Genomic DNA, 26,758 nt, shown 5'->3' with positions numbered 1-26,758 from the left:
ACCATTATGCTATGTACTAGGGATAAACAGGAAACATGAAACCATTCCTATTCTTGAGAAGCTTGACTCTATTGAGAGAAACCCAAAAATATATTGAACATATCTAATTATACATGTAGAATAAATTCAAGGTGAGGGAGGAATCTAGCAGTTGGGAGAATCAGAAAAGAGTTACTGAAAGAAATGTCTAAGCTCTGGCCTGGTTTGAAAAGATTCTTGAGGGAGGCAGAAGTATGGAGGAAGGGCAATCCCAGGCCTGTGGGCTGGCAGTCAGTGTAAAAACAGAGACAGGTGGCAAGTGCCATATGGAACAGGGAGAAGGCCCTTTGAGCTGGCTCTTACATGTTGGAAGGAAATATAAGGCTGGGTTGTGCAGGGTTTTAAAAACTGAAGAGGGTACTTCCCCTGGACTTTATTGAAAAGAGAAGTGTCATGGTCTGTGCTTACAAAATACTGCTTTGGACTTATGGTGAATGAACTGGAGTACTTGGGGCACCAAAACCAATTAGCCAGACCCTGCAATAGTTCAGGACAGATGTTAAGGGGCTAAACTGAAGTTGTGGAGAGGGAGGAAGGCCATTTCTGGTAAGGCTGGAACACAGAGGGGCACAATACAAGATAAAAAGGGATTATAGATTTGGTCAAGATTATGGAAGGCTTCAAGCACCTAATAAAGGAATTAGAACTTTACTAGCTGTTTCTACTGGGCTTATACCCCAAAGAGATACTAAAGAAAGGAAAGGGACCTGTATGTGCCAAAATGTTTGTGGCAGCCCTGTTTGTAGTGGTTAGAAGCTGGAAAATGAAAGGATGTCCATCAATTGGAGAATGGTTGAGTAAATTGTGGTATATGAATGTTATAGAATATTATTGTTCTGTAAGGAATGACCAGCAGGATGAATACAGAGGACTGGTGAGACTTACATGAACTGATGCTGAGTGAAATGAGCAGAACCAGGAGATCATTATATACCTCAACAACGATACTGTTTGAGGATGTATTCTGATGGAAGTGGATCTCTTCGATAAAGAGAGCCTTAATTGATCAAAGATGGACAGAAGCAGCTACACCCAGAGAAAGAACACTGGGAAATGAATATAAACTGCTTGCATTTTTGTTTTTCTTCCCGGGTTATTTATACCTTCTGAATCCAATTCTCCCTGTGCAACAAGAAAACTGTTTGGTTCTGCATACATATATTGTATCTAGGATATACTGCAACCCATTCAACATGTAAAGGACTGCTTGCCATCTGGGGGAAGGGGGGGAGAGGGGGAGGGGAAAAATCGGAACAGAAATGAATGCAAGGGATAATGCTGTAAAAAAATTACCCTGGCATGCGTTCTATCAATAAAAAGTTATTTTAAAAAAATAATAAAAAATAAAAATTAAAAATTAAAAAAAAAAAAAAATAATAGAAAAAAAAAGAACTTTACTAGCTAAACAAAGATTTTCAGGAGTTTCAATGAAGGAATCATAGACCCTAATCTATGCATAAACACAGGTTAACAATATGAGTTTCAGTGGGGTTGTAATTTAAAGGAGAAGTCAGAGGGAGGACTGTCTGTTGGGGACTATCCCTGTAACTCCAGCTGCAGACACATGCTAAGACAAGATGATCGACTGGAGTTAATGGATGTGACTGTACTGGGCGCTCAGGGCTATACTCAAGCAAAGAGGCTATCAGCAACCCCTTCACTGACTTCAACTGCATAGTTTATATGTTCCCATTGGACTTCACTCATGTCAAGTTCAAGGGCACTGTTAAGCTTGCAAAGGAAAGGTGGTGTTTGGTAGAAAAGCTGTTACTATCTTCTAAAAGCATGATCCCAGTAATATTAAATGGGAAAATACTAGGATTGAGTTTGTCGGACAGTGCACTTCTGGTGTCTTTGTTGTTTTTCAGTAATGTCTGTCCCTTCAAGACCCTGCTGGAAGTTTTCTTTGCAAAGATATAGGAGGAGTTTACCATTTGCTCCTCTAGATCCTTTTACAGGTGAGGAAACTGAGGCAGACAGGGTTAAGTGACTTGCCCATAAATGCCAGAGGCCGGATATGAACACAGGAAGATCAGTCTTCCTGACTTCAGGCCTAGGGCTCTATCCACTGTACCATCTAGCTGCCCTACTGGAGTTTTTTACCACTTTGGAAAAGGCCAGGGCTCACTTGAAGGGTGGAGCTAAAAGTGTCATTATCTCTGTCTCTTCTGCTAATGTCCCAGTATTTATAACAGGAATTAATTATGAGAAATAGAATTCTTTTAATATTTTCAATTACGCCTCTATTCTATCGACTGCATGAAGATCCTGGCCAAGCTCATCTATGACAACTGTGGAAGAATTCATGATTACATTCTATCTACTACAGAACAGATTCTAGATGGCCCCTATGGATCTTTGTGACTTAATGGACATAGTGCTGCTCAAAATATCATCCATGCTAATGTTGCTATAATCATGGACAAGGGCATCCTTGCTCAGGGACAAGGCCTTCTGTGCTCCTACTCCTATTATATCTTTTAGGGGCTTGATCTCATTAGAGATATGTGACAAACATGAAAGATATTAAGTGAGAAGCAAGCATCAGAAGGGGCCTTGAGGGATATTGTAGATTACAAAAATGATTAGGCTGTATCCTGTGATTTTAACAGCAATGACCACTCTTCTATGGTTCATGGTAGCCCTGGCCTTGCCCTTAATGATCATTCTGTCAAGCCTACTTTCTGCTATGACAATGAGTATGGGTTCACATACCGTTTGGAATGATTATCCCCTTGCCAGTTATCCATCCAACCGTTGCTTGGTTGGTAGTTGTCCTTCATTCTCAAAGAGAACCAAAATGACATTACTATGTCAGGGCTGAGTTACAGTGTGTTCAACTGTAGCCATTTGAACATATGAACATTTGGGTGGGAGGGAACTCTCTAATTTTATACATCTCATATTTCTTCTGGGCTAATTTAATTCTACTTTGCTCATAAAGCCCAGCCCTTTCTCTGATGAGGGCCCACCATGCTAGGTAGTCCTATGTCAGTGTCTCTCGTGACATACAATCAATCCTAAAGTTCTTAAGACTTTGAACTTGCCCTCTGTGAGTTCTCCATAAAAATAATCTTTTTGGCAAGCATGCACTTGGCATTTAAACAATGTGATCTCTGCAGTAGTTAGAATGCTTGTCAGTTTAGTTTGAGAAGGACCTCAGTGACTGATACTTTCTCCTGCCAGGTGATCTTCAGAATCTTGATCTTCAGAATCTTCCTAAGACAATTCAAGTGGATGTAATTCAGTTTTTGGCATAGTGCTGGTACATTGTCCAAGTTTCACAGGAATACAATTCAGCATAACAATTCATCCAAATGTTAGCCATCTTTAAAGACCAGATCAAATCCCTCCACTATAGAAACCTCCTGAGTATTCCAGTCAAGAGTATTCTTCTCCCTCTGAGTATGTACCATCTGCAACATCCATTTAATACTCTAAACTTATACCACGTTGTATTCTAATTGCCATTTCTTATCTCAACTGAAAGTTCTTATAATTTACACAGGCTTCACTCATGATGTCTTGTAAGTAGTACCCACTTAATTATTTAGAGGTTGACTGCTCGAAAGAGTATTTTATGTACACAAAATGATTATTCTTTGTAAAAAGAATAACTCAAATTTACCCAGAACTTTATCACTTTTAAGTATTAGAACTTTAAGGGTTAGAAAGCTTTCCTTATCATCACCATGATGGGAAGTCATTGCTGAAAGTAGGATTATACATCTCTGAAAGAGCTGGGGGAGGTAAGAGGAGAAGAGAATTGCATGGCTCCAGAGAATTACAAAGCCCCAAGGGTAAGCTAGAGTTTGCATCTAAGTCTATGTATGTTCTTTGATGGCCCCAGTGACCCATGTCTGGTAATATGACTAAATATAATACAGGCCAATCTTCTATGATCATGCTACACAGACAAGATATATAAAAAAGAAAGATGACTCCTCTGGATTCCACTGCTTCATCTTCTAATATACAGCATTTAGTTGGCATAATTCACCAGGGCTAGGCTTTACTATTTATAGAGTACCAGAAAATCCTCTGCTTTAACTTCACATGGTTCTTCACACACAATACAGATTCATTTGCTGAATGAAAGAAGAAGCTTCATGTTGCCTTTATAGTTTATAAGTGAATCTGCTTCTTCCCTCCCACATTGCTTGGACTACCTCTGTCATGCTTTGAACACTTTTCTGTATTTTTATCAAGCAGGTCTAGTCTGGTCACTTCTTAAAGCTGCATGTTGAAAAGCCTACAGAAAATAAATAAAAATCACTTATTAAGTTTTTACCACATGCCAAATATTATGCTAACTTAGAATTAGATCTAGATTTCACTGCTAGAAGGAGTTCCTAGACAAGAAAACTTCCTCTACCTATCACCACCTTCCTCTGCAATTTAATAAGTCTTAGAAGATTTAGCAGTACACCGGCGGATTAAATGACTTGCTTCTGATCCCACTGACAGTATGTCAGAGAAAGGACTTTAACCAAAGCCTTCCTGGCTCCAAGGTCAGTTCTATATACACTACCTTCAAGAAATTTAAAAAAACAAAAGTGGGAGACTGTCTTTATTCTTGAGTTTATATTTTTTTCCTCATTAAAAAAAAATCCTCAATTTAAAACACCAAATAAAATGAGTACATACAGACATACACAGTAGAACAGAAAAAGAGTATTATACACAAAACCGAGTCTATGATGGCACACATAGAGTTTATAATCTAAGTAAAGAGACAAACCCAGGCCTGCTGCCAGCATTGACTCTCTCACTAGACTAATCTTATGTAAGAGGTGCGACTCAGGGAGCATTTGATGATTTGATTTTGATTGAAATACATTTTCCTTTTTTTCTGTTTTGATCAAACAAACCTTTTTTTTTTTTAGAAAGGTTACATATAAAATATGAATTTTACATATACCAGAACCTTAACAGTTACCCACAATAGCTGACCTCAAAATCAAATATTTCTCTAAAAGAGTCACATTGGTATCACAGTCACTCCACCCATAGTGACAATGAGACCCTTAAGTCAGAGAGACAACATGCTGAAATGATTAGAGGCCTGGTCTCAGAATCAGTGAGTTGTGTTTAGGTCTGCTTCTGGCATGTACCAGTGACTAGATAACCCCTAAGCCTCCTACTATCCACAGGCAAATTCTAAAAGCACCCCAGGAGCAGGTTCTTGATCTGTAGACAATTTATATGCATGCCAGGAGCTCACACCATACTAATGAAATCAGATTTGAACAACAGCAAAAAATAAAGCTGGGGAAGGGTTGGGCAGGCAGCTGGACAATTAGATAAGATGGTCCCTGAAGTCCTTTCCAATTCTAGGTCTATGATCTGATAGGTACTACTATACATGGCCAAAGTACTGTAATTTTTACACAAGAAATTAATGTTTACAGAGTGTAGGATTAATTTGAACAGCCTGAAGATGTTACTAAGATTGAATTTTCAAAATAATGCAAAACAATCATCCAATCACCTCAGCATGCTGTTCTTCTGTAGCTGGATTAGAAGCATCAAGAGTTGTGGAATCACTGTTGGGGTCAGACATACCTAAAAGTGAAATGTTTTGAGTATTCATTAATTATTTAGGGTCCAGAAGAATTGTATTAGTTCACTAAGATTATGTGCAAACTTACTTTCCCCAAAACTAATCATTCTTCATATATAAGAATTTGTCACTTATTTTATTAATTTTAATTAACTACTCTTTTGAATACTATCTTTTGACATAGAGCTGTGAAATAGCATAATTGTGCTTATCATGATACATTTGAATACTATCAAATAGAATTATTTTCTATGTCATTACTGAATATTTTTTCCTTACATACAAGGATTAAAATAATTATTATTACTTTTACCAACTTCAGCACTTTGAAGTATAGAAATTGGTAAAAATTTCTATATATTCTAATAGACTTGATAAAACTGAACAATGAAAACTTTATTGCAATATTATACAATTTTAAGTCTAAGTTTGTCTCTTACTAAAATTCCAATTTGAGATATCAAAATTTATTATTAATTCAGTTTTAGGAATGGGGACTTCCCACCTTCAAGCCACAAGCAGTAGCTACCATAGTCTAAATTTAAAAAGAGATTTTGGGATTAGGTGTCTGAAAGAAGTGAAAAATCCAGACACAGATAAGGGGACAGGAAAATAAGGTTGAAATTGGGGTTAATAAGGTTGATAAGGATAGAACAGCATCGGGGAAAAGATATTAAGCTAGGGTGAGAAGCATGTAAGAGAAGATCCAAGTAACAGAAGCAGGATTCTTCCATCCCTCTCCACTACCCCATGAAGGGACACAGGTTCTACTTTCTTTTCACTTCTTTCTCATTTTAACCAATTCCAGTTGGAACCAAACTTGGAGGACAGGGAGAAGAGCAGCAGCAGTAAGGGTCATGGGTGTTTACATAGTGTTGGCTACACATCTTTCAGCAACAATTACGGAGTAAAGGGAGGAACCTGCTATGGTAGCAAAGAGGAGAATCTTCCAAAGAGACATTTTAAAGTTGTATTTAATATATTAGAAAACATCTGTACCTAGTCTATTAAATTCTATCTTCCATAATTATCAGAAATGACTTGTAACTAATTTACTGCTGTCCAAAGAAAGACTGAAAGCCCACAGGCTCCAGCTCTTTATTCAGCATATCCAAAGAACCTATTTTCTTCCCCTAAAAGTTATTGCCATCTAGAGTGCCACCATTCTTCTAGTCATCCTGGTTCACAAGTTCAGAGTCATCCTTGGCTCCTCAGCCGTGTCCAATCAGTTGCCAAAGCTGGTTCTCACCCCTGAGACATCTTTCTCACACCATTATTCTTCCACATAACTTCCAAAATAATTTTTCCTAAAGCATATATTTGACAGAGTGATTTTCTCTGCTTCCCGTGGCTTCTAGAAACAAATGTAGATTCTGTTCAGCATTTAAAGCCCTTCACAATCTGACCTCAATCTACATTTCAGGATTTATTACATATCATTACCCTTCACATATTCCATAATTATTTTGAACGTCTAGTTTCCAAAGAATTTCCTATTTTCAATATTTATATTAACTTTAGTACAAGTTATATTGTTTTCCATATTATTATTCCACAATATTAAAAGACCCAGAAGACAGCCTCTAATGTATTAAATGAATCTTCTATGAAAGGTTGTACAGGAGAATTGTTACAGGAGCAGTGATACATATCAGAGCCTTCAGTTGGGTATATCAAGCCTCTGGGTCCTCTGTCTTTCCAGAAGGATTTCACATTCTTCTCATACCCCTGAGCACGTACACTCCAAATGGCCTACTCCTTGTTCAGTGTCCCAGATATAAATGACTTCACTCACATTCAAGCCTCTGTACCAGCTGTTCCTTCACTTCTCCAGCACTATGTTTTCTAGAGTTGGCTGAAATGCTGCCTCCTACAAGAAGCCCAGGGTGAATCCTCCTCACTAAAAATTATTTTGCATATAGTTTGTACTTACTTTTTTGTTTTCCCCAGTAAAATGCAAATGCTTGGGGACAAGGATTATTTAGTTTTGTCTTTAACTAGCAGAGCCTCTGGCCCATAAAAAGATGTTTAATAAAGGTTTGAATGTAACTGGATCAGTAAAGAGCATACCCACACTAATAAACTCATTGGTTCCTGGTAGTTGAAGTTCAAGGTGAAAATAAACACAAAACACCAGAGTTAGGATCTAAGAATTTTTAAATCTGACAACAGAGTAGAATATAAGAAATTCTGCCATTCTCTACAAGAAAAACCCGTAAAGATGGATAACATGAAATTGACAACCAGGCAGATTTTAGTCCTTTCTCTCCACAACTGTAAGTGTTGAATAACAAAACCAATAACCACCTCCACTGAAGTGGGGAGATCCTCAGCACGGCCCGTGCTTTCCCTGATAGGAATTCTCTTTCCATTAACCCAATTCCTCGATACCCTTTTCAGATTTAGCAAGATGATGCTTGCCTATATATTTCCATAAATCCTCAATAGAAGAGCTACACTGAGAACTACCCCTTTCGTGCACAATGCCTTGGGCAAACCATACAACGAGGGCTGAGGCTGTCCAGCTGCCTCCCATCTCTGGCTCACCATGTGATCAACTCATAGCCTTTTCTAATCATATATATCTTTGGCAAGATCTGTTATTCTACTCCTCACACGCAAATATCATGCATCAGGTGGGAGAGCTCGTTCCAACCCTTATCTCTTGTCCTATAAGGTCACACCTCTGTTTTGTACTGCTCCCTCAGTTTATCTGTAGCTAAACAATCTGGTCTGGTATCATTAAGCGAAATAGCTTTCTATTGCAGAAGCTATCCCCTCTCCTTTTAAGTCATATTACATTATATACATGGATTCTTAAAACTGAGTCAGAAAAATATTTCAGCATTTGCTAAAATAGAATTTTATCAAAGATTGTGCTGATGACATAGAAATGTGTAACTTTTTTTTTTTAAGCAAAGTTGATGGATGGGTGCCCTTCTCATCTATTCTTTTTGCAACCCAATATACATTCCATACAAATTATATTAGAACTAAAGAGGCTCTTAGAGATTTTCTAGTCATTCTCAGCCTGGAACCTGCAATGAGAAATGCAGGATGGGCTGGCCATATTAAGTGTTAGAATCTGTATTCTGGATATCAGGAAAAACTTGTGAAAAAACATAAAAACAGAAGAATTATGAAGGAAAGGAGTGAGAGTTAAGTTTATAAAAGGCAAATAGGAGCTGGATTTTGGAAGACCTTACACGACAGGATAAGGAGTCTACATTTTATTCTACTGGAAACAGGGAGCTACTCGAAGTTGTGGTTTTTTTTTTTTTTTTTTTAAATCAGGGGAATGACATGATCAGACTTGGCTTAGAGAGTGGATGCCCATCTCTTTGGGGAATGGCTGAATAAGTTATGGTATAGGAATGTAATGGGATATTATTGTTCTGTAAGAAATGATCAGCAGGATGATCTCAGAGAAGGCTGGAGAGACTTACATGAACTGATGCTGAGTGAAGTGAGTAGAACCAAGAGAACATCTTACACAGTGACAGCAAGATTATGTGATGATCAACTGTGATGGACATGGCTCTTTCCAACAATGAGGTGATTCAAGTCAATTCCAAAAGATTTGTGATGAAGAGAGCCATCTGTACCCAGAAAGAGAACCGTAGGGATTGTGGATCACAACATAATATTTTCATCATTTTTGCTGGTTTTTAAAAAATTTTTTGATGATTTTTTTTTATGTGCACCATGATAAATGTGGAAATATGGTTATAAAAATTACACATGTTTAACCTGTATTGGATTATATGCTGTCTAGGGGAGGAGGTGAGAAATAGAGAAAAATCTGGAACACAAGGATGAATGCTGAAATCTATATTTGCATATATTTTGAAAATTTAAAAAAATTATTAAAAACTTTTTTTTTTTAAAGACTTGGCTTAGAAAGATTACTTTGGCAGATAAAGTGGGGAGGAAGGGTAAGACTGGAAACTATCGCAATAGATGCCACACAACGTGACAAAAGGATTGGACTGAGGTCTAGAACTCTAGGGTTCCAATACCACCTAAATAGACTCAAAACTGTTTTAAAGAAAAAGGTTGATCCCACAGGAAGCCTTGCTCTCTTGGAGAAAGTATAGCAGGGTACAAAGTTGTAACTGGAGTCACTGGGCTTCAACTTAAGGTTACTTCTACTCTTAGTTAACTTATGATCTTAGGGGGATCATTTAAGTTTGTGGAGCCTCAGTTTCTTCATCTGTAAAATGTAGAATGATCAACTAGGCAACCTCTTACAATCCTAAATCTACATTCTAGAGAATGAAAATATAACTAAGTCTCTTACACTTTTATTACAGAATGACAAGTCTCCCTTCTTCTCCTTTACCTAATGCACAGAATCTCCAATCATCACAAAGAACACCAATACTTCTGATACTTTAGCAGAGAACTGAGTCTGATCTGGCATTGCCAAAGGCTCCTATGAAGGATTTAATATTTCAGAGACAGATGAATAAACAGAAATTGACTGCTCCTCTCAATTGTTCTAATGTCTCTTTAACAGTTGTTCAATCATCAGAAAGCAATGCATTTGGACCAAGCAGTTTTTCTTACCAAAGAAATGACTTCACCAAGATTTAATGATACCTCTTTAGTCTTCATAAAGGATCAATACAAGAAACTTCCTTTGAACATTCTGTTTCTTTTGCAAACTATTCTTAAAGACATCATCCACAGGTTACTCAATGTCCTTAAATAAAGGTTCAGGATTAAATTCCTCCTTGAGATTCAGTGTCCATTAAGTTCTTCCTAGTGTGCTATCCATCTCTAAAGAAAGATCTGATGTCTGATTACAGATAGAAGCCTACTATTTTTCATTTTCTTTTTCTTTTCTTGCAAACTTTCTTGCGCAAAATAACTAATATGGAAATGTTTTACTAAACTGCAAATGTATAACCTGTCTCAGGGAGGGGACGAAGGAAAGAAGGAACTCAAAACTTAAAAAAAAAAAATGAATGCTAAAAATTGTTTTTACCTACAATTGGGGGAAAATAAAATATTATTTTAAAATTTTTTCACAAGAGAAAAATACTTTTTAAAAATCATGAGTATGTTTTTCTTTTTTGCCTTAGTTAACTGTAATATTTATTAACTATTATGAAATTTTTAACATGTAGCAATTTGTTTTGTTGCTATATTTTTCTCAAATTACTTTTCCCTCTCCAGTGAACTATTTATCCCAGTATCTCAGATGTTGCTGATATTTATTACTATCCTCAATTTATCTAGTTTTATTCTATGTTCATTTGTGTTGATTTTATTTTATTTTTCCTTTATAGGAGGAGAGCTGTTGAAGAGTATGGTCATTGTCAAATGTGGTAGAAGTGTCAAAGAGAAAAAAGACTAAGAAGAAGCTCCTAAATAAAACCATAACAACATCTTTAGAAATATTTGCAGAGAGGACCAAATCTGAAATAGAATGTAAGTAGGTGATGAAGGACTGAAAGCAGAAAACTTAGTTTAGTCTTCAAAAAAGTACTTGATGATGAACAGAAAATAAAATAGTACACGAGCTCAAAGCGTTGGCCATTGGGAGTTTTCTTTTAAGAAAGAGTGTTGACTTTTAGTCAACACTGTTGGCAGACCTCTCATATCTCACATAACTGTAAAGGCCTGAAACTCTGAGTAGATGCACTGGCTCCGGCAGGCAGGTTTTATAACCCACCAGAAGGGCAGTGTCCAGTGCGAGCAACTTCACTATCTTTAGATAATCTCCAGGTGAAGTGGAGAGACCCAGAAAGTGGTGAATGGAAGGGACCAGAGAGGTTAACTGCTTGGGGGAGAGGGTTTGCTTGTACCTCTACAGGTGGAGAAGGAATCAGATGGGTGCCAATGAGCCGTATTCGCCTTGTCCATCACAGAGAAACAGAGCAAACCCTTGAAACGAAGAAGAAGACCCAAGAAACATCAGGTGGTTCTGTCTCTGACTGTGCCCACCACTGAATGAGCATGGCAGTTATGGCATTTGATTCATGGACATCAAAAATTGTTGGACTTCAAAACCCTCAGGAATCATTGGAATCCCTGAGAAATGAAAAAAACTGTTGTAGGCCTTGAAAACCCTCAGGAAACATTGGATTTTCTGAGAAATGATAAGACTGTTGCAGGACTTAAAAATCTGCAGGAATCATTGGATTCCCTAACACATAAAAAGACTGTTGCAGGACTTCAAAAACTTCCAGGGATCATTGGATTTCCTGACATGTGAAGCAATGAACAATAGATTGGTTTTGGACTATCTCTTGGCTGCTGAAGAAGGCATATGTGTGACTGTTGTTTACATATCCTCCTTGTAGGACTTCTGGAAATCTTTTACAATACCATGTTGATTTATTTTTTTTGTTATATCACTACTTGCATGTACAATTTATGTTTGTTACACCACATTGAGCCTGCACTGGCTGTGGGGAGAGTCATCACTAATAGCCTGTGCTTTATTGCTATGTGTAATACCTCCCATGCTGATGGGTTTGTACATACCTGTTTCTAGTAAGACCCTTCATCCCAGAAACCTGCTAGCAACATCTGGCTTGACTCCCCACTTCCCTTTGGTGTTTTTCATCTCAAGTCAGGGAGGGCATGATCATCTCCTATTGAGTGCTTTCACCTCCATTCCTGAGAAGTCAGGGGGAGTGTGATCACCTCCTTTTCGGTGTTTTCACCTCCTTTCCTGAGTAGTCAGGAATAGCGTGACCACCTGTGTTCTAAAACAAAAGAAAGCGGGAGACGTAAATAGCTGAAACTCTGAGTAGGTGCACTGGGGTTGGATAACCAAGCACTTAAGGCTAATTACTGATTGGACAATACTCTATTAACATATGCTTGGAAAATGGCCCTTCCCACTATTCTGTGCTGGCTCGATCTTTTGGTGTATACAGAGAATTGTAGGAGGGATTAGGGGGTGGAGTAAGACAAGCCAAAGTTAACTTTTGCAGCGGAGGAGGAGAAGGGAGGTTGTGGAGAGCTTGTGTCCATTTCCCTTCACTTCTATCCCTAAAGACCAAGAATAAAGACCAAAGACTTTTGCTTATCTTGACTCCGGTTAATTCTAAGGCATCCAAGGTACTAACTCGGTCTTCACACATAACTATTATACTAAGACCCTAAAGTTTACAGCAGATCAAATACTAATTATGAAACTCAATGTGAAACAACAGTAAATGATTTCTGCCAAACTAGAACTGCAATAAGAAGTCGCTTAAGAAATCCATGGGTAATAAGAAAGGGGGCTCCTCCAGCAAAGGAAGTGTTAGCTAGAACAAGAGGGAACCTGAGGCTTTCAAAGTTCCCTGTCTGAAGCAGCAAGAGCAAAAGTAGTACTCCTCGGGAAAGGCTACCCCCCAGCCTTTTTCCCTTCCCCCTCCCAGCTATAGACTTAGGAGGCTCTAGGGAAGCAGTCACAGGGACATTAGCAACCTGAGCCCAGTATTACAGCAGTCAGACCAGGCCAGGGGCTGTGAGGTCACTAAGTCCTAGAGATAGCTAGGGGATCAGACATACTAAACCTCAGAAATGAGGGAGGGGATTTATGCCCTAGAGCTAATTCTAGAAAATAAAGGTCAGTCTGAAGGACTTCTTGAAGAGAACTGAGGGTATGACCAACCTGAAAGTGAAGCAGGGGGCAAAACCTGGCCAGGACTCAAAGCCCAAATTCATGAATTAAAGCTAGATTGAAAAAAAAAATTAGACTGATGATGAGCACCAAAAATGACTGCAAACCTACAAGTAATCTTCAAAATGAAGAAAGGTAATATTTGGCAGATAATGCTATTTGCTGTTTTTTTTTCCCCCCCTGGGAATTTATTATACAAGGGCTATATAGTACACACACACACACACACACACACACACACACACACGCAAACACACAGAGTAGTATATTCCATATAATACCTCAACTAACAATTTGCTTTCCCTTTTTTCTTCCCACTTCCTGAGTTTTCTAAGTTCCTCAACAGGAGGAATGTTGTGACTTTTATCTTTGGGCCTCCAGCACCTGGCAGTTAGTCAATAAGTATTTATTAAGCAGCTGCTACTGTCAGGCACTATGCTAGGGAGCGGGGATCCCAAGAAAGACAAAAAATGTCCAGGATCTCCTAATCTAATGGGGAGACCACATCCAAACAGTCACACACAGGATAAATTGGAGAAAATCTCAGAAGAAAGGCCCTAGCATTAAAATGGAATGACAGAACTTAAAAAATTTTTTTTTTAATTTTTTATTTTTTTTTGCAGAAAAGGAGATTTTTCAACTGAGATTAGAAGCCAAGAGGCAGAAAAGAGGAGACAGGGAATTTCAGGGATAGGAAGAGCTGGTGAAAATGAAGACGTGGAATGTCCTGTGCAAGAAGCAGCAAAGCAGAGCAGGTCAGTAGCTTAGGAGAGTGAGGAGTTAAGAAGACAGGAAAGATAGGAAAGAGCAAGGTCCCAAGGGCTTTCCCAGTCAAACCAATCGTTTTCAATTTGACCCAAGAAGTACAAAGGAAGCAGTGATATGGATTCTAATGTGGAAGGGTGAGAATAGGAGACTTTAGGAAGGCTGGGTTACCAGGCAAGGAGGGACAGACTACCCATCAGCCGGCTACTTCAAGAGTGAGGAGATGGGGTCCTGAATGTCGAAGGACAGACATCAGGAACATAGAACAGAGAGAGTCCTTGGCAACTGCCCAGATATGTGGAACGAGAGTCAAGGCTGGCATCTTTGTTGAAGGCTTGGGATGGGGAGATGATAACCTTAGTAGTGTTCTGGATGGTTATTAGGAAAGTTAGGAAGAAGGATCAGAGTAGGTGCTTAATTAATCAAACTAAATGGCAAGATACAAAATACATCATTATTTATAAGGTTACCAAATTCTACCAAAATGTCATGTAACTCGACTTATATCATTAGACCATGCATTATAACATCTGTGAATTTAAATGATATTATATCTAACATTACATTTCATGAGACTAATCAGGATGTTTGGAACAATATGTTATTTAATATAAATAGACAAATGCTTAAGCTCAATATTTATTACTTGGTCTATTCCTAGTTTAAGGAAATCAGTTCATATGTGGGAAAAATCGCTGCATCAACTATCTACTCTTTGACCCCAAAGAGTTCTTTGTAAAATTGCCTTTAACAGCTGTTATAAACTACTCGTTGTTATCAACTTTGCTGCAAGATTAAGTCAGAAGACTAAAACAGGAAACACTGGCTATTCTGGTTAGAGTAGACTAACCCTTCACTCTGATAAAACCACTGCTCTGCAATACTTTTAAAGGCACATTAACAACGATCGTGGATTTGAGAAACCATAGAACTAGTTGAAAAGTAAAACAAAGTTCTTCATTCAGGTGATTAAACTGGGTGATAATCTGAAGCAGATTAATTAAATGTATTCATAAAATAAAAACAAAACAAGAAAATATGAAAAAATTTTCTTGGTTATGATAATGAATTATGATTAAGAACAGGAAAATTCATGTTTAAATTTTAAGAATTATAATGTAACAATAAAAAATAAAAATCTTCCAAAGAAAATAATAGATAATAGATTTCTCTCCTTCCACTAACTTATAGGATTATGCTCATGTACTATGTTATAATTATTCAGTAATTACCTATCTTACACAATTAAGCAATTTACTACAAAGTCTTCTATTGTTGCTTATGATTTCATGAGTTCTTCTTTTCAAATTATTTATAGACAAGGATTAAGTCTTATACTTCTTTTCTATTTTCACACAACAGCACCAAGCATAATGTAAGCACTCAACAACTGATTTTTCAAATAACTTTAAGAAAAATTACATGTCTCTTTTCCCCAAGGAATAACAATGATTTTTACAACTATCCAGAGGCAGTATATTGTAGTGGAAAGAGTCCTGGCCTTGGAATTAGGAGACCCAAATTTATTTGCCAAGCTCTGACATTTAGTACTTGGTTGACAATAGGCAACTCATGTAATCACTGAACCAGTTTCCTCTAGAGATGGAGATGATAATGCTAAATCCTACTTATCCCACAGTATTGTGTGAAGAAAGCACTTGCTAAATTGAAAAACACTAAACCAAATTATCATTCTGATGGAAACCAGCACAGAATCTTGTTCTCTATAGGTACCTGATAATTTGTTGAATTCAACTCAGCAAAATAAACATTAAACATTTAATTCAGAAACAAAAGGAATGTTACCTAACAGGTATAAACAGGCTATAAAATCAAGTTAATAATTCCTCTTCTTATTCACAAGGAAATATCATTTCTACCTTTATTTCAACTGACTGTTTCCCCCCCAATTTTTTTTCAGTATTAAAAATATAGCATAAAAGAACTAAACTCATCCATAGAATGGAAAGGAAGAGGAGTAGATCACAAAATAGAACCCAGCAATTTGTTGCATACAACACACACTCACACACATACACACCCCACATCATTAGACTCAGTTAAAATGGACCATCAAATAAAATGTATTTATGCTTCACATAAATAAAAAAAATGTAGGAGTTGCAATCATGATTTCATAATTTCATATCAAAAAGAGATCATTGTTAAGAAGGCAAAGAAGAAAATTCCATCATATTTAAAGGCACCACAGATAAGGAAATGACAACATAAAACGGATAGGGCAGTAACACAAGAATTATAGATAACTTTAGTAAATTCTTTTTTCAGACCTTGATAAATCTAACAAGAAAGATGAATATAATAAACACTGAAAAGTACCTAAAGACTTGTGTGGACAAATGCAGAGTGAGCTAAGTAAAGTCAAGAAAACAGTGTATTAATGACAACAAAACAATTGAAAAGGAATGTTTTGAAATCATAATGACCATGCTTGCTGGGTCTCAAAGAGAGATAACTTACTCCCTACTTCTTAGCAGAGGTATGGAATGCACTTTAGTTTTGCTGAGTTTTTTCCATTTGTAATAAGCAAGGTTTCTCAAAGTATGGTCCATGAACGTGGGGAGTTCCTAGCACTCTTTCAGGGACTCTGCAAGATCAAATTATTTTCATATAAATGCTAATACATTATTTGCCTTTTCCCCTTTCTCACTGTCTCATAAGCATAAGAAGTTTTCTAGAGGCTAACATTACCTGTGAATCAAATATTTCACTGCAAACATAAAGACTGAATTATCTCATTTTTAGAATTGTAGTTTTGCCTTGCAAATGTGTGAATCTTCAGATTTGGGTGGATTTGCTGTTTTGTTTTGATTTATCAGGTATCAAAACCAACTAACTGTTAAAGAAGATCTCCTTTTATGTGAATACTAGGCAAAAAAACACAAGTGGTACTAAAACATTTAATACTGAATAATTTTTTAATCTCATGGTTTATCCTGGAATAACTGTTGACATTTGCACTGATGGTATAAAACTAATAGTAGATAAACCTCCTGATACCTTAGTATGAATCAAGACAGTGGCATCCAAAGTAGTAACTATATTTTTTCTGTCATGCACTAGAAATAAATAAGTAAATGCCAATTTTCCTTAAGAATGTCTGACAAAGTACAGTCAAAATGATCAACTTTATGAAATTGTGCACCCTGAATTCACATCTTTTTAGTATTCTGGTTAATATAAATGGGAAGTACATATAAGGCATTTATATCACATAACAAAGCATGATGGCTCTCTGGAGCAAAAGCACACATGTAAGTTTGAGCTGTAATTGAACTACTTTGTTCTCAAAACATCATTTTGACTTGAAACTCAAGTTAGGTATTTATATTTGCAAATACTTTCTCAAAAATAAAGTGAATCTGTCCCTTCAAGGAAAATAATTAATAGTATCCTTTTTTTGGGGGGGGGAGGAAGGAGGCCAATGATAAACTTCAAGCTTTTAAGGAAAAAATTTCAATTTTGGAAAACATATCCATTCCTCTGAGTTTGACAGCTTTCTAACACTTATGAGACTTTTCTAATGAGATTGGTAGTGATACTGGATAATGAAATGTATCAATATTTGAAACATCTGCATAACTGGGTGAACCGATATTTCCAAGTGGACAATACATGATGTTACAAAATCATCCAGGGGGCAAAAGATCCATTCACAGGCAAGATAGGACCAATGAATTTTTAATGTAATTAATATCTGAGTATGAGAAATTCATTGATATGGTTTCTGATTTCATATTGCAACTAACCTTTAACAAACTTCCATTTATTGAGTTTTGGTATAGTATCAAAGAAGAATTCTACAATTATCTGAAAAGGTTATTAAAACACTATTTTCTTTTCCAACTAAATATCTCCATGAGATTGGATTTTCTTTATATATTTCAACCAAAACAACAGAATGTGACAGAATTTAAAAAAAAAAAAAAAAAAAAAAAAGGGAGAATCCAGCTGTCTTCTATCAAGCCAGACATTAAGAAGATTTGCTAAGATGTAAAACAATGACACTTCTTACTAAATTTTGTTTTGAAAAAAATTGCTATTTTTCACTAAAATGTTGCTTACACTATTTGTTTTTAAATAGATTAAATGTTTTTAAAGATTTATCCATTTTATATTATTGCTCTGTAAGAAATGACCAGCAGGATGAATACAGAGAGGATTGGTGAGACTTACATGAACTGATGCTAAGTGAAATGAGCAGAACCAGGAGATCATTATATACCTCAACAATGATACTGTATGAGGATGTATTTTGATGGAAGTGGATCTCTTCGATAAAGAGAGCTAATTCAGTTTCAATTGATCAAGGATGGACAGAAGCAGCTATACCCAAAGAAAGGACACTGGGAAATGAATATAAATTGCTTGCATTTTTGTTTTTCTTCCCAGGTTATTTACACCTTCTGAATCCAATTCTCCCTGTACAACAAGAAAACTGTTTGGTTCTGCACACATATATTGTATCTAGGATATACTGTAACCTATTTAACATGTAAAGGACTGCTTGCCGTCTGGGGGAGGGGGTAGAGGGAGGGAGGGGAAAAATCGGAACAGAAGTGACTGCAAGGAATAATGCTGTAAAAAATTACCCTGGCATGGATTCTGTCAATAAAAAGTTATTAAAAAAAATAAAAATAAACCAATTAAAAAAAGATTTATCCATTTTAGTTTCTAATGTGGTAAATACTAGCAGTTATAATAACCTACATAAAAAGCCCTTAGGAGGTCTTCAATAATTTTTAAGAGAATCAAAAATTCCTTAGAAGGAAATATGGAAAAAACAAATGAACTTTTTCTGTTTGGTCACAGAGGAAAGAAGGAGGAATAATGGGTAGAAATTGTATAAAGAGATTGATACAAGAAAATGACATATTCAAGATTCAATTTACCAAAAATGAAATGGGCAGCTTCCTAAAGGTCCTCCAAGAAAGAATGCATACCCACTTATCAGCACTTGTTCTAGACTGCCTAGCCTCTGAAGTCCCCTCTAATTATTGGGGGGGAGGGGATTCCTCTCTCCATAGTCAATAACAAAAGCCAAGAAGTAAAATTCATCTTTTATAGGAAGGAGAAAAGCTACAGAAAAACAAGGGTCATATAAAAAGTGACTAACTGGTCCCTATGTAATGCTCAGAAAAATCGATGTCAAATTCAAGTATCATCTCCATGCTGATGATTCTCAGACTTACTGTCCAGCCCTAAATTCCTACCGATCTCTAACCTCCTCAAAATGAACACCTCAAAATGAATATCTCATACACCTCAAACTCAAATGTCAAAAACTGAATTTATTCTCGTTCCCCTCAAATGCTCCTTTCATATTAATTTCCTTACTACTGCTGAGAGTACTCCCAACTAGACATCATCTCCAATCCCTCACTATTCCCCATTTCATATATCCAATCAATTGTCAAGTCTTCAAAACCTCTATCAAATATATTCCTTCTCTTCTTTAACAATGGTGAAGACTCTCTTCCCCAGTCCTGACTCCAGTCTCCAGCCCTGGCCCCCTCTTCCTCCTGACACCAGTCCATTCACCACTAGAGTAGAAAGTCTTCCTTAAACCACAGGTCTGGGCCCCGTTACATTCCTCTCCCATCCAAAGCCCTATTGTCAGTCAACTCCACTAGCTATTTGTTACCTACAAAACCAAAGACAAAATCCTCTTTTTGGCTTTTGTAGGGCTTCATTACCTGACTTCTATCTTTTCAGTCTTCTTCCTTATCTTTAAAGGGAGGAGACTGTATTAAAAGGCTTCTAAGGTTTTTTCTCGCTTCAAATCTATAATCTTATAATATAATTCTATTGATAAACTACCATTTCTAACTACAGCTGTATATAGCAAATTTTAGATTTTTATACATGTACTAGAGAAAAAAATCATTAAACATGCAACTGTTTGTGCTACTGACAATATTATTTTCTATTCATTTGGAAGTTATTCATATAATTAGGCATTTTCCACAATAATTACATTTTTACAGACTTTCCAGCAACAATCCCTATAGCAAATGTGGAAAAACTCCAATACTATGTCACCAGAATCAAAGGAAATTTATAATTAACAATAAATTTCAAAATATCATTTTGGATACTTAAAACCTCTGATATAAAACAAAAGAAAAATTAACAGTGAAACAAAAACTGGCTACCAAATAACGAGTAATTATTATTAGCATAATTTTACTAATCATAAATTGATAAAAGGAAGAATATAATCACTAAGTAATTTAGCAATGAAAAGTATAAATCATTTAGATTAATAATTTCCAACTATGTTTTTCCAGTAGCTGGTTAGTTGTTCCTTATGCGCTCTATGCTCCAAATTTAAAATATTTCATTTTAAAATAAATATAGGGTGAGAAAGAAAACTACTGTAAAGCAAAAAAGTGTAATTTTTTTTCAAAAATTAAGAATTCCCAATACAGATAAAAATGTATATTCTTGGAAAAATTATCTTTATGTTACAGAAAAGCAGCTAAACATGCTAAAAATTCTAAAGATTTACTTCTTAAAACAAAGATAATACGTGACAATATTTAAGTAAAGAAAACATGAATCAAAAGGGGCAAATGACCATGACATAAACTCAACTAACTAAAAATGTTTAACAATATTTAAAGTTACAGTAACTAAAACAAAAACAGACTCAGATTTAAATTTTTTCATCTCACTAGTATATTAGAAACCCACTGGAGAAAGATCACATTAAATTTCAATTGAATATTTAATTTACTAATTCAACAATCAGCCATTGAATTCTAATTACAAGTAAGGCAGAGTGGGAAATACAATAATGCAGGATTTAGTCCAGGTTCATTAGCATTAATATTTGTCCCTCTAATTAAATCAAAGGCTTCCCTTTTCTGCTAAAATAATTTCTAAATATAGCATTTTAACTCACAGACAGACTTATTACTCATATACTGGGAACTACTAGACCATTAGGTGGCTATTACCCCAGGGATTCCAAATGTCTACAAAAAGGACTAAAGAACTGCAAACAATATGAACAAGGCAATTAAAACTCACTGGCCAACATACAAATAAAAGTCAAGTGGCCCTGCTCCTCACCAGGACAAACTGATGTCTGCTTTCTAGGCTGACCAACCTCTCGTTAATTACTTCAATATTTTATCACCATGTCAAAAAGTTTACCCATATATCTCCTGTTTTTAACTATAAACTTCCTTTGTGGCCCAAATGACACAAAAAAATTATCAATTAAATGTTTTTATGAAATTGCCAAAAATGGATCAATTATTCTCTTAGCCTCTATATCAAGAAGATAAAAAAAAAATTTCATTTTAATGCTTCCCCAAAGAACCTTGTTTCCATCCCTTTAATCATTTACATTTTCTACAAATTTCCTCTAGCTTTTCAATAAAATGTTGATAATTGTTAAAGGATAGAAACTAGTTTTTTTTTAAGAAATGCAAATCATAACTATAAAGAAATTAGTTTCATTTATCACAAAACATATAAGAATGGACAAATGTCCCCTTTAAAATAATCATTTGGTTGCTGGCTTATTCCAGAGATGGTACCATTGTTCAAAATATATTTAGAGCTAATTCTTCTTTTGACATTGAGTTCTAATCCTATAATACATTTTCTTTGAATATTAATTTTCATCTCTTTGACTTTAGAAAAAAGGAAAATAAAGTGAAATATGAAGATGATCAAGCTGGAAATACTGTTTTAAATTTAAAAAATAAAAAGGGAAGGTGAATATTATGTAGAGAAAGTGAAAATCCCATGTATCTCATAAACAGGCTTTGAAGGTAATTCCAAAAGAGGAGTTTCCAAAATGTTTTGAGCAGCACTACTGTAATAGTTAAAATGTATATATAGACCGGGGTGTCTAGTCTGGTGAAGGTAATATTCCTGGATGTATAAATTCTGGTATGTTTGTTAAATTTGTTTTAATCTACCTTTTTAGAATCATATTGTGAAATTATGATTTGACAAATCTCATTTTTTATTCTTGAACTTTGCCCATAAGACTGAATCAATAGCTGTGGATGACTCTGTCAGGTCTAAACAAAGCACACCGAGAAAAAAAAATAATAAAGAGGCTGAAGGAGAAGGGAAAAGGAGTAGGGAAGAGATGGGAAGAAGGGATAAAAACATGGGAGAAAAGGATTTAGTTGAGCATATGGGTGGCCACAAAAAACTGACATGTTAATCACTGGTATCTATATCACAGATTGCTATAATAAGCTATAGAAAAAAAACATAAAAATTATTTTTGGACCTTTATATCTCTATTTGGGTTACCTTTTTTCTGCTTATGCCTATCCAACTTGTGGTTAGTTATAGCTTCTGGAGCTTTTTGTACTGCAATCTGCCTACACAAAGTAAAAATATAACCTGTATGTGTCCTGTCAATTATTCCACCCATAATACTGTGCTATTCCACTGTGCATCCAAAAGAGTATTTCATTCTGTTTTTTAAATACTCTTCAAATTCATCAAGTCATTCCGAATTCTTCCTATCTTCCAAAATCCAATTTCCTGCAAATCTATTACACATATTTTCCATTCCCTTACATGCAGTTCACCAATAAAAATGTTGTCTGGACCTTAGACTTACTCTTGCGACACATTTCATGCCACTCTTTCAACTTTATTGCTTCAAATAATTAATTTTGGGTGTGGCCTGTAAGCCAATTTTTGTAACTGTTGAAATCCAATAAAAATGCCCTCTGCTAATTTCTCGATGAAAAGAGACTTTTAGAATAGAAGAGGGTCTTAAAATTCATCTAGACAGTATCTCTTCAATTCAAGAATAACATCTTCATCACTGCTGACTATGGGGTACTCATCTAATATGGCAACATAATTGAGAAATTTCAGGTTGCTGGATAGCAACTTCTCCCATTTTCTTTTTCTCTTCTACATCATTACCAAAGGTCATGATCATGAGGCTGCCAGGTGATGTGACTGAATGTGGCACTGGAGGTCAAGAAAAACTGGGTTCAATGCATTCCTTTGACAATTACTAAATGTGTAACAACTATGACTATGTCACAAATTCTGAGTCTCGTCTCTATTTGTAAAATGAGAATAAAATATTTGTAACATTTATATCATATTGATACTATATTAAGCTCAATGAGAAAATCCTGTGAAGTCAGTAACTAGATCAACAAGGATTTTTTAATGCTTTCTCAGTGCCAAGCAATGTGCTAAATGCTGGGGATAGAAAGAAAGGAAAAATGTTTAAATCTCACTCTCAAGGAGCTCAGTCTAATGAAACAACAGGCAATTACATACTAACAAAATATACATATAAATAAGCTGGAGATAATTTCCAAAGGATGGCACTAGCATTGAGGGGAAATTAAAAAGGTTTCTTGCAAAAAGGAGACTTCAAAAAAGCCAGGAAAACTGGGAGGTAGAGAGAGGAGAGATAACCAGTTAAAAGAAATGGGAGTTGGGAAATGGAATGTTTTGTGCAAAAAACAGCAAAAAAAGTCACTGTTGCTAGTTTGAAGAATACCTGGAGGGGAGCAAGATGTAAAAAGACTAGAAAGGAAGCAAGATGCCAGGTAATGATTTAAATTAAATTTTATTAGTTATATAATATAAATTAAATTTAAATTAAAATAAAATGCTTTAAAAGTCAAAGAATTTTACATACATACTTGAACATAACTGGCAGTCACCAGAATTAAATGAATGGGGAAGAGCAAAAGAGAGCTGCTGACTAGATCAGACCTGCACTTTAGGGAGACCTGCCTAGTGGAAGATGGACTTTGGTGGGGGGGAGGGGATATAGAACAACCTGCAGGCCAGAGGTGATGCTTTCAGAGTTTTTCTTCTCCATGTTCAGCACACCCATTTCCTATAGTAGAATCCCTTGATCTTCCTAGTCATTTAAAATTCAGCACACAGGATTGAATATGGTATTCAGGCATCATCTAAGTGCTGCAGAGTAGGGTGAGACTGTCATTTCCTTCATTCTGGACACTACAGATAACAGTAGATCTGCAGGCTGCCACATCACACTACTGGGTACCAAGTCTTCAAGACCAAAAAAAAAAAAAAATCCCTAAATTTTTTAATCCAAAGAACTACTGATTATCTCTTATTCTATCTCTGATTTTTAAAACTGAAGTGCATGACTTTATATTCTTTATTAAAAGCAATCTGGGACAGAAGAAAAATACAGCAATCCCTTCCTCTTTGCTTTTATTACTTATCATAATTAAAGAAGAAAATTAAATTACCTCAACTTCTGTTTTTTACAAAGTTAGTGGGAGGGATGCTAGCCAGAATAAAGGATTAGTCTCTTTTTAGGTGAAATAGTGGTCAGAAAAAAAGAATTATTTTGTTTTTAGGTTAAAGGATCTAGTTGCTCCTTGAAGCAAAACATTTTAAATTGAACTTTTTTTGAACTTATTGATTTATTTAAACTTTTATCAAGCATGTATTATATACTAATTACTTTGTTATGAACTAGGGATCCAACTTTTTTAAAATCAGTTCAATCACAGAGATTCTGATAAACTCCCTCAAGGAGTTTATATTTTACTCAAACTCATATAGCACTAAAATTCAGTTTACAAGAAATATGAAACACCAAATGGAAAAAAGTGCATAAAGTAAGAGTTGAGATGACCAAGCTTCCAAGAACATCCTTTTAATCCTCACTAGCAAAGTGATGCTTCCTCAATACTAAACCACAAGATGTCCCACCAGAAAAGGGGAAGTGGAAGCAGGAAGTTAAAACAACATTTAACTTAATATTTGAACAGTGCTTTACACAAAATGATGTTTCAGTCAGTATTCAATAACAAAAGGCACATTTCCAATCCCTAAACACATCTTAATTAGATCTCAAAGAGTACTGCCTGTGGAACCACAGAGAGTCATACTTAGAAAGAAACCTCAAAACCACAGATCAGGAACTAAAAAGTAAACTGACAAACTTCCTTCTTAATGAAGGTGGTAAATTTTGAACTTTAAGGTTGTAAAAGATTTCTGTACTTCACTTTCTTAGGTTCAAACAAGTTTCTACATCAAAAAAATAAAAAAAATAAAAAAAAAAGGCCACAATCACATCCAGAGACTAAAACAAACAACATCAAAAGAAAAATAACTTAAACTTATTAATTTCAAAGAAAACTTAGAAACTGAATGATCTGTTTTATTCAAAGCATAAAATTACTTTCCAGACACTACAAGACTTTTGAAAAAGAGGGAAACACACCAGAACATCTTGAAGAAAAGTTTAAAGGTAAAAGCAACCGAGGCCTGGGAGTTGAAAGATCAATTCCATAATTATTCTGACCTGACATGTATTGGGCCTGGCTAAATGAAACCAATGCCAGAGTAGGGTGCAATGTTAATAAAATTAAAATTAAGGCTTGGTTATACCTATCCGAGTTTTTGCAAGAAAAATCATTCAAGTCTCAGTTAACTGAAATCTGAAACGTGTCTAAGGAGTGAGTTTTAAATACATTAAAGTTTAACGAGTAGAAGGGAAAGTGTCCATGAAGTTTAACAGCAGGAAGTGACACTACAAAAGATCCAGAGATCAAAGGTTTAGAGAACACAAAAGCGGGATATAATAAGTATTTTTAAAAAGTGAAAGGAAAGGAGTGCCCGAGAATGCAGGAAAAACTAAATTTCTTCTCGGACATGCAGAAGGTAGTGAATGGGCGATGTGTGGACATGATCTCCGTTTGCACCCAAACCCAGCAGCTGCAGAGAGCAGCAAACGGGACACGTTCCCACCGTCCCGGTCCCACCTTCCTGTGGCCAAACTGGGACGGTTTAGAGACGCGTCCTGCGGGCGGACCCCGAGGGCCAAACAAACCGGACCGAGGTCCGGGCTCACTTTGCTCCTACTTGGGGAGCATGCAGCAATAGGCAGAAAGGGGGAGCCGAGGGGCAGAGGTTCCCGAGCTCCAACACCAGCTGCCCTTCTCTCCCTGCATCCCGGAGGGAACAGGGAGCCAAGCTCCGCAAGCCTAGGTCAGTGCGGGGGCGGACGACGTGTCCATTGCCCTGGCCACGCCTCCGGAGCGGGGGCCGCCGCCGCGGCTGTAGCCCGCACCGGGTGTCCAGCTCGCGGCCGGGCGGCAAAGAAGTGAGGGGAAGCAGCCGCTGCGGCCCGTATCAGTTCCCCGCCCTCACGCACCTTGAACCCGGGGGGAGGAGGGACGGGAGCGCCGGCGGCTGCAGCTGACTGCGAGTCCCGAACCACCGGCTCAGTCCTTGGCGCTTTCCAGGGTCGGTACCCCAGTCCCGAAGAGCCAGACCCGGAGCAGCGGAGCCGGAAGTGAGGAGACCGGAAGCCACGTTGCCCCTGGCCCTGGCCCGAGCAGGCCTATCTTTCGGGATCTGCCCGGCCCCACCGGCGTCTTAATGGTGACCACGCCTCTAGTGCCGGCAGCCCCGCCCGCTTCTTCCCTCTGGTCGCCCTGCCGGGACTGCTAGAGCAGTGGCCCCACCTAGTCCTCCTTCCCCGTCCCTCCCCGATGGAGGCCCCGCCTACTCTCACCCTTCCCCTCTAGTCTCTCCGCCTTCCCTTCTCTGGGCTTCCCAGTGCAGGGTCCCTGCCCACTCCGCATTCCCTCTCCCCTCCCCCAATGGAAGCTCCGCCCACTTCCCATCCTCCTCAAGTCTCTCCGTCTTCCCGCCCCTCCCAATCTCTCAACAACAGAGGTCCCACCCACTCCATATTCCCCCGCCTCTCCTTGGTCTCTTGGCAACGGAGGCTCCGCCCA

The 26,758-nt window shown here is 37.0% G+C and overlaps 1 protein-coding gene across 3 annotated transcripts in view; it reads right to left on the bottom strand.

Moving 5' to 3' along the window:
• The window catches only part of ARFIP1 (ADP ribosylation factor interacting protein 1), a 146,927-nt gene extending 120,417 nt beyond the window's left edge, over positions 1-26,510 (bottom strand). The window contains exons 1-2 of one of the 3 annotated variants that reach the window (XM_051966027.1): positions 26,170-26,510; positions 5,531-5,604 (exon numbers count right to left, since the gene is read on the bottom strand). In XM_051966027.1, the coding sequence (XP_051821987.1) occupies positions 5,531-5,602 (72 nt within the window). In that variant the 5' untranslated portion in view covers positions 5,603-5,604; positions 26,170-26,510. The remainder of the gene's footprint in view (positions 1-5,530; positions 5,605-26,169) is intronic. The other 2 variants (XM_051966029.1, XM_051966028.1) reach the window with 2 other exon arrangements.
• Positions 26,511-26,758: the final 248 nt, after the last annotated feature.

This window comes from Antechinus flavipes, chromosome 6, assembly GCF_016432865.1.
Source record: "Antechinus flavipes isolate AdamAnt ecotype Samford, QLD, Australia chromosome 6, AdamAnt_v2, whole genome shotgun sequence".
NCBI classification, from domain to species: domain Eukaryota; kingdom Metazoa; phylum Chordata; class Mammalia; order Dasyuromorphia; family Dasyuridae; genus Antechinus; species Antechinus flavipes.
This window is presented reverse-complemented; position numbering and strand designations above follow the sequence as displayed.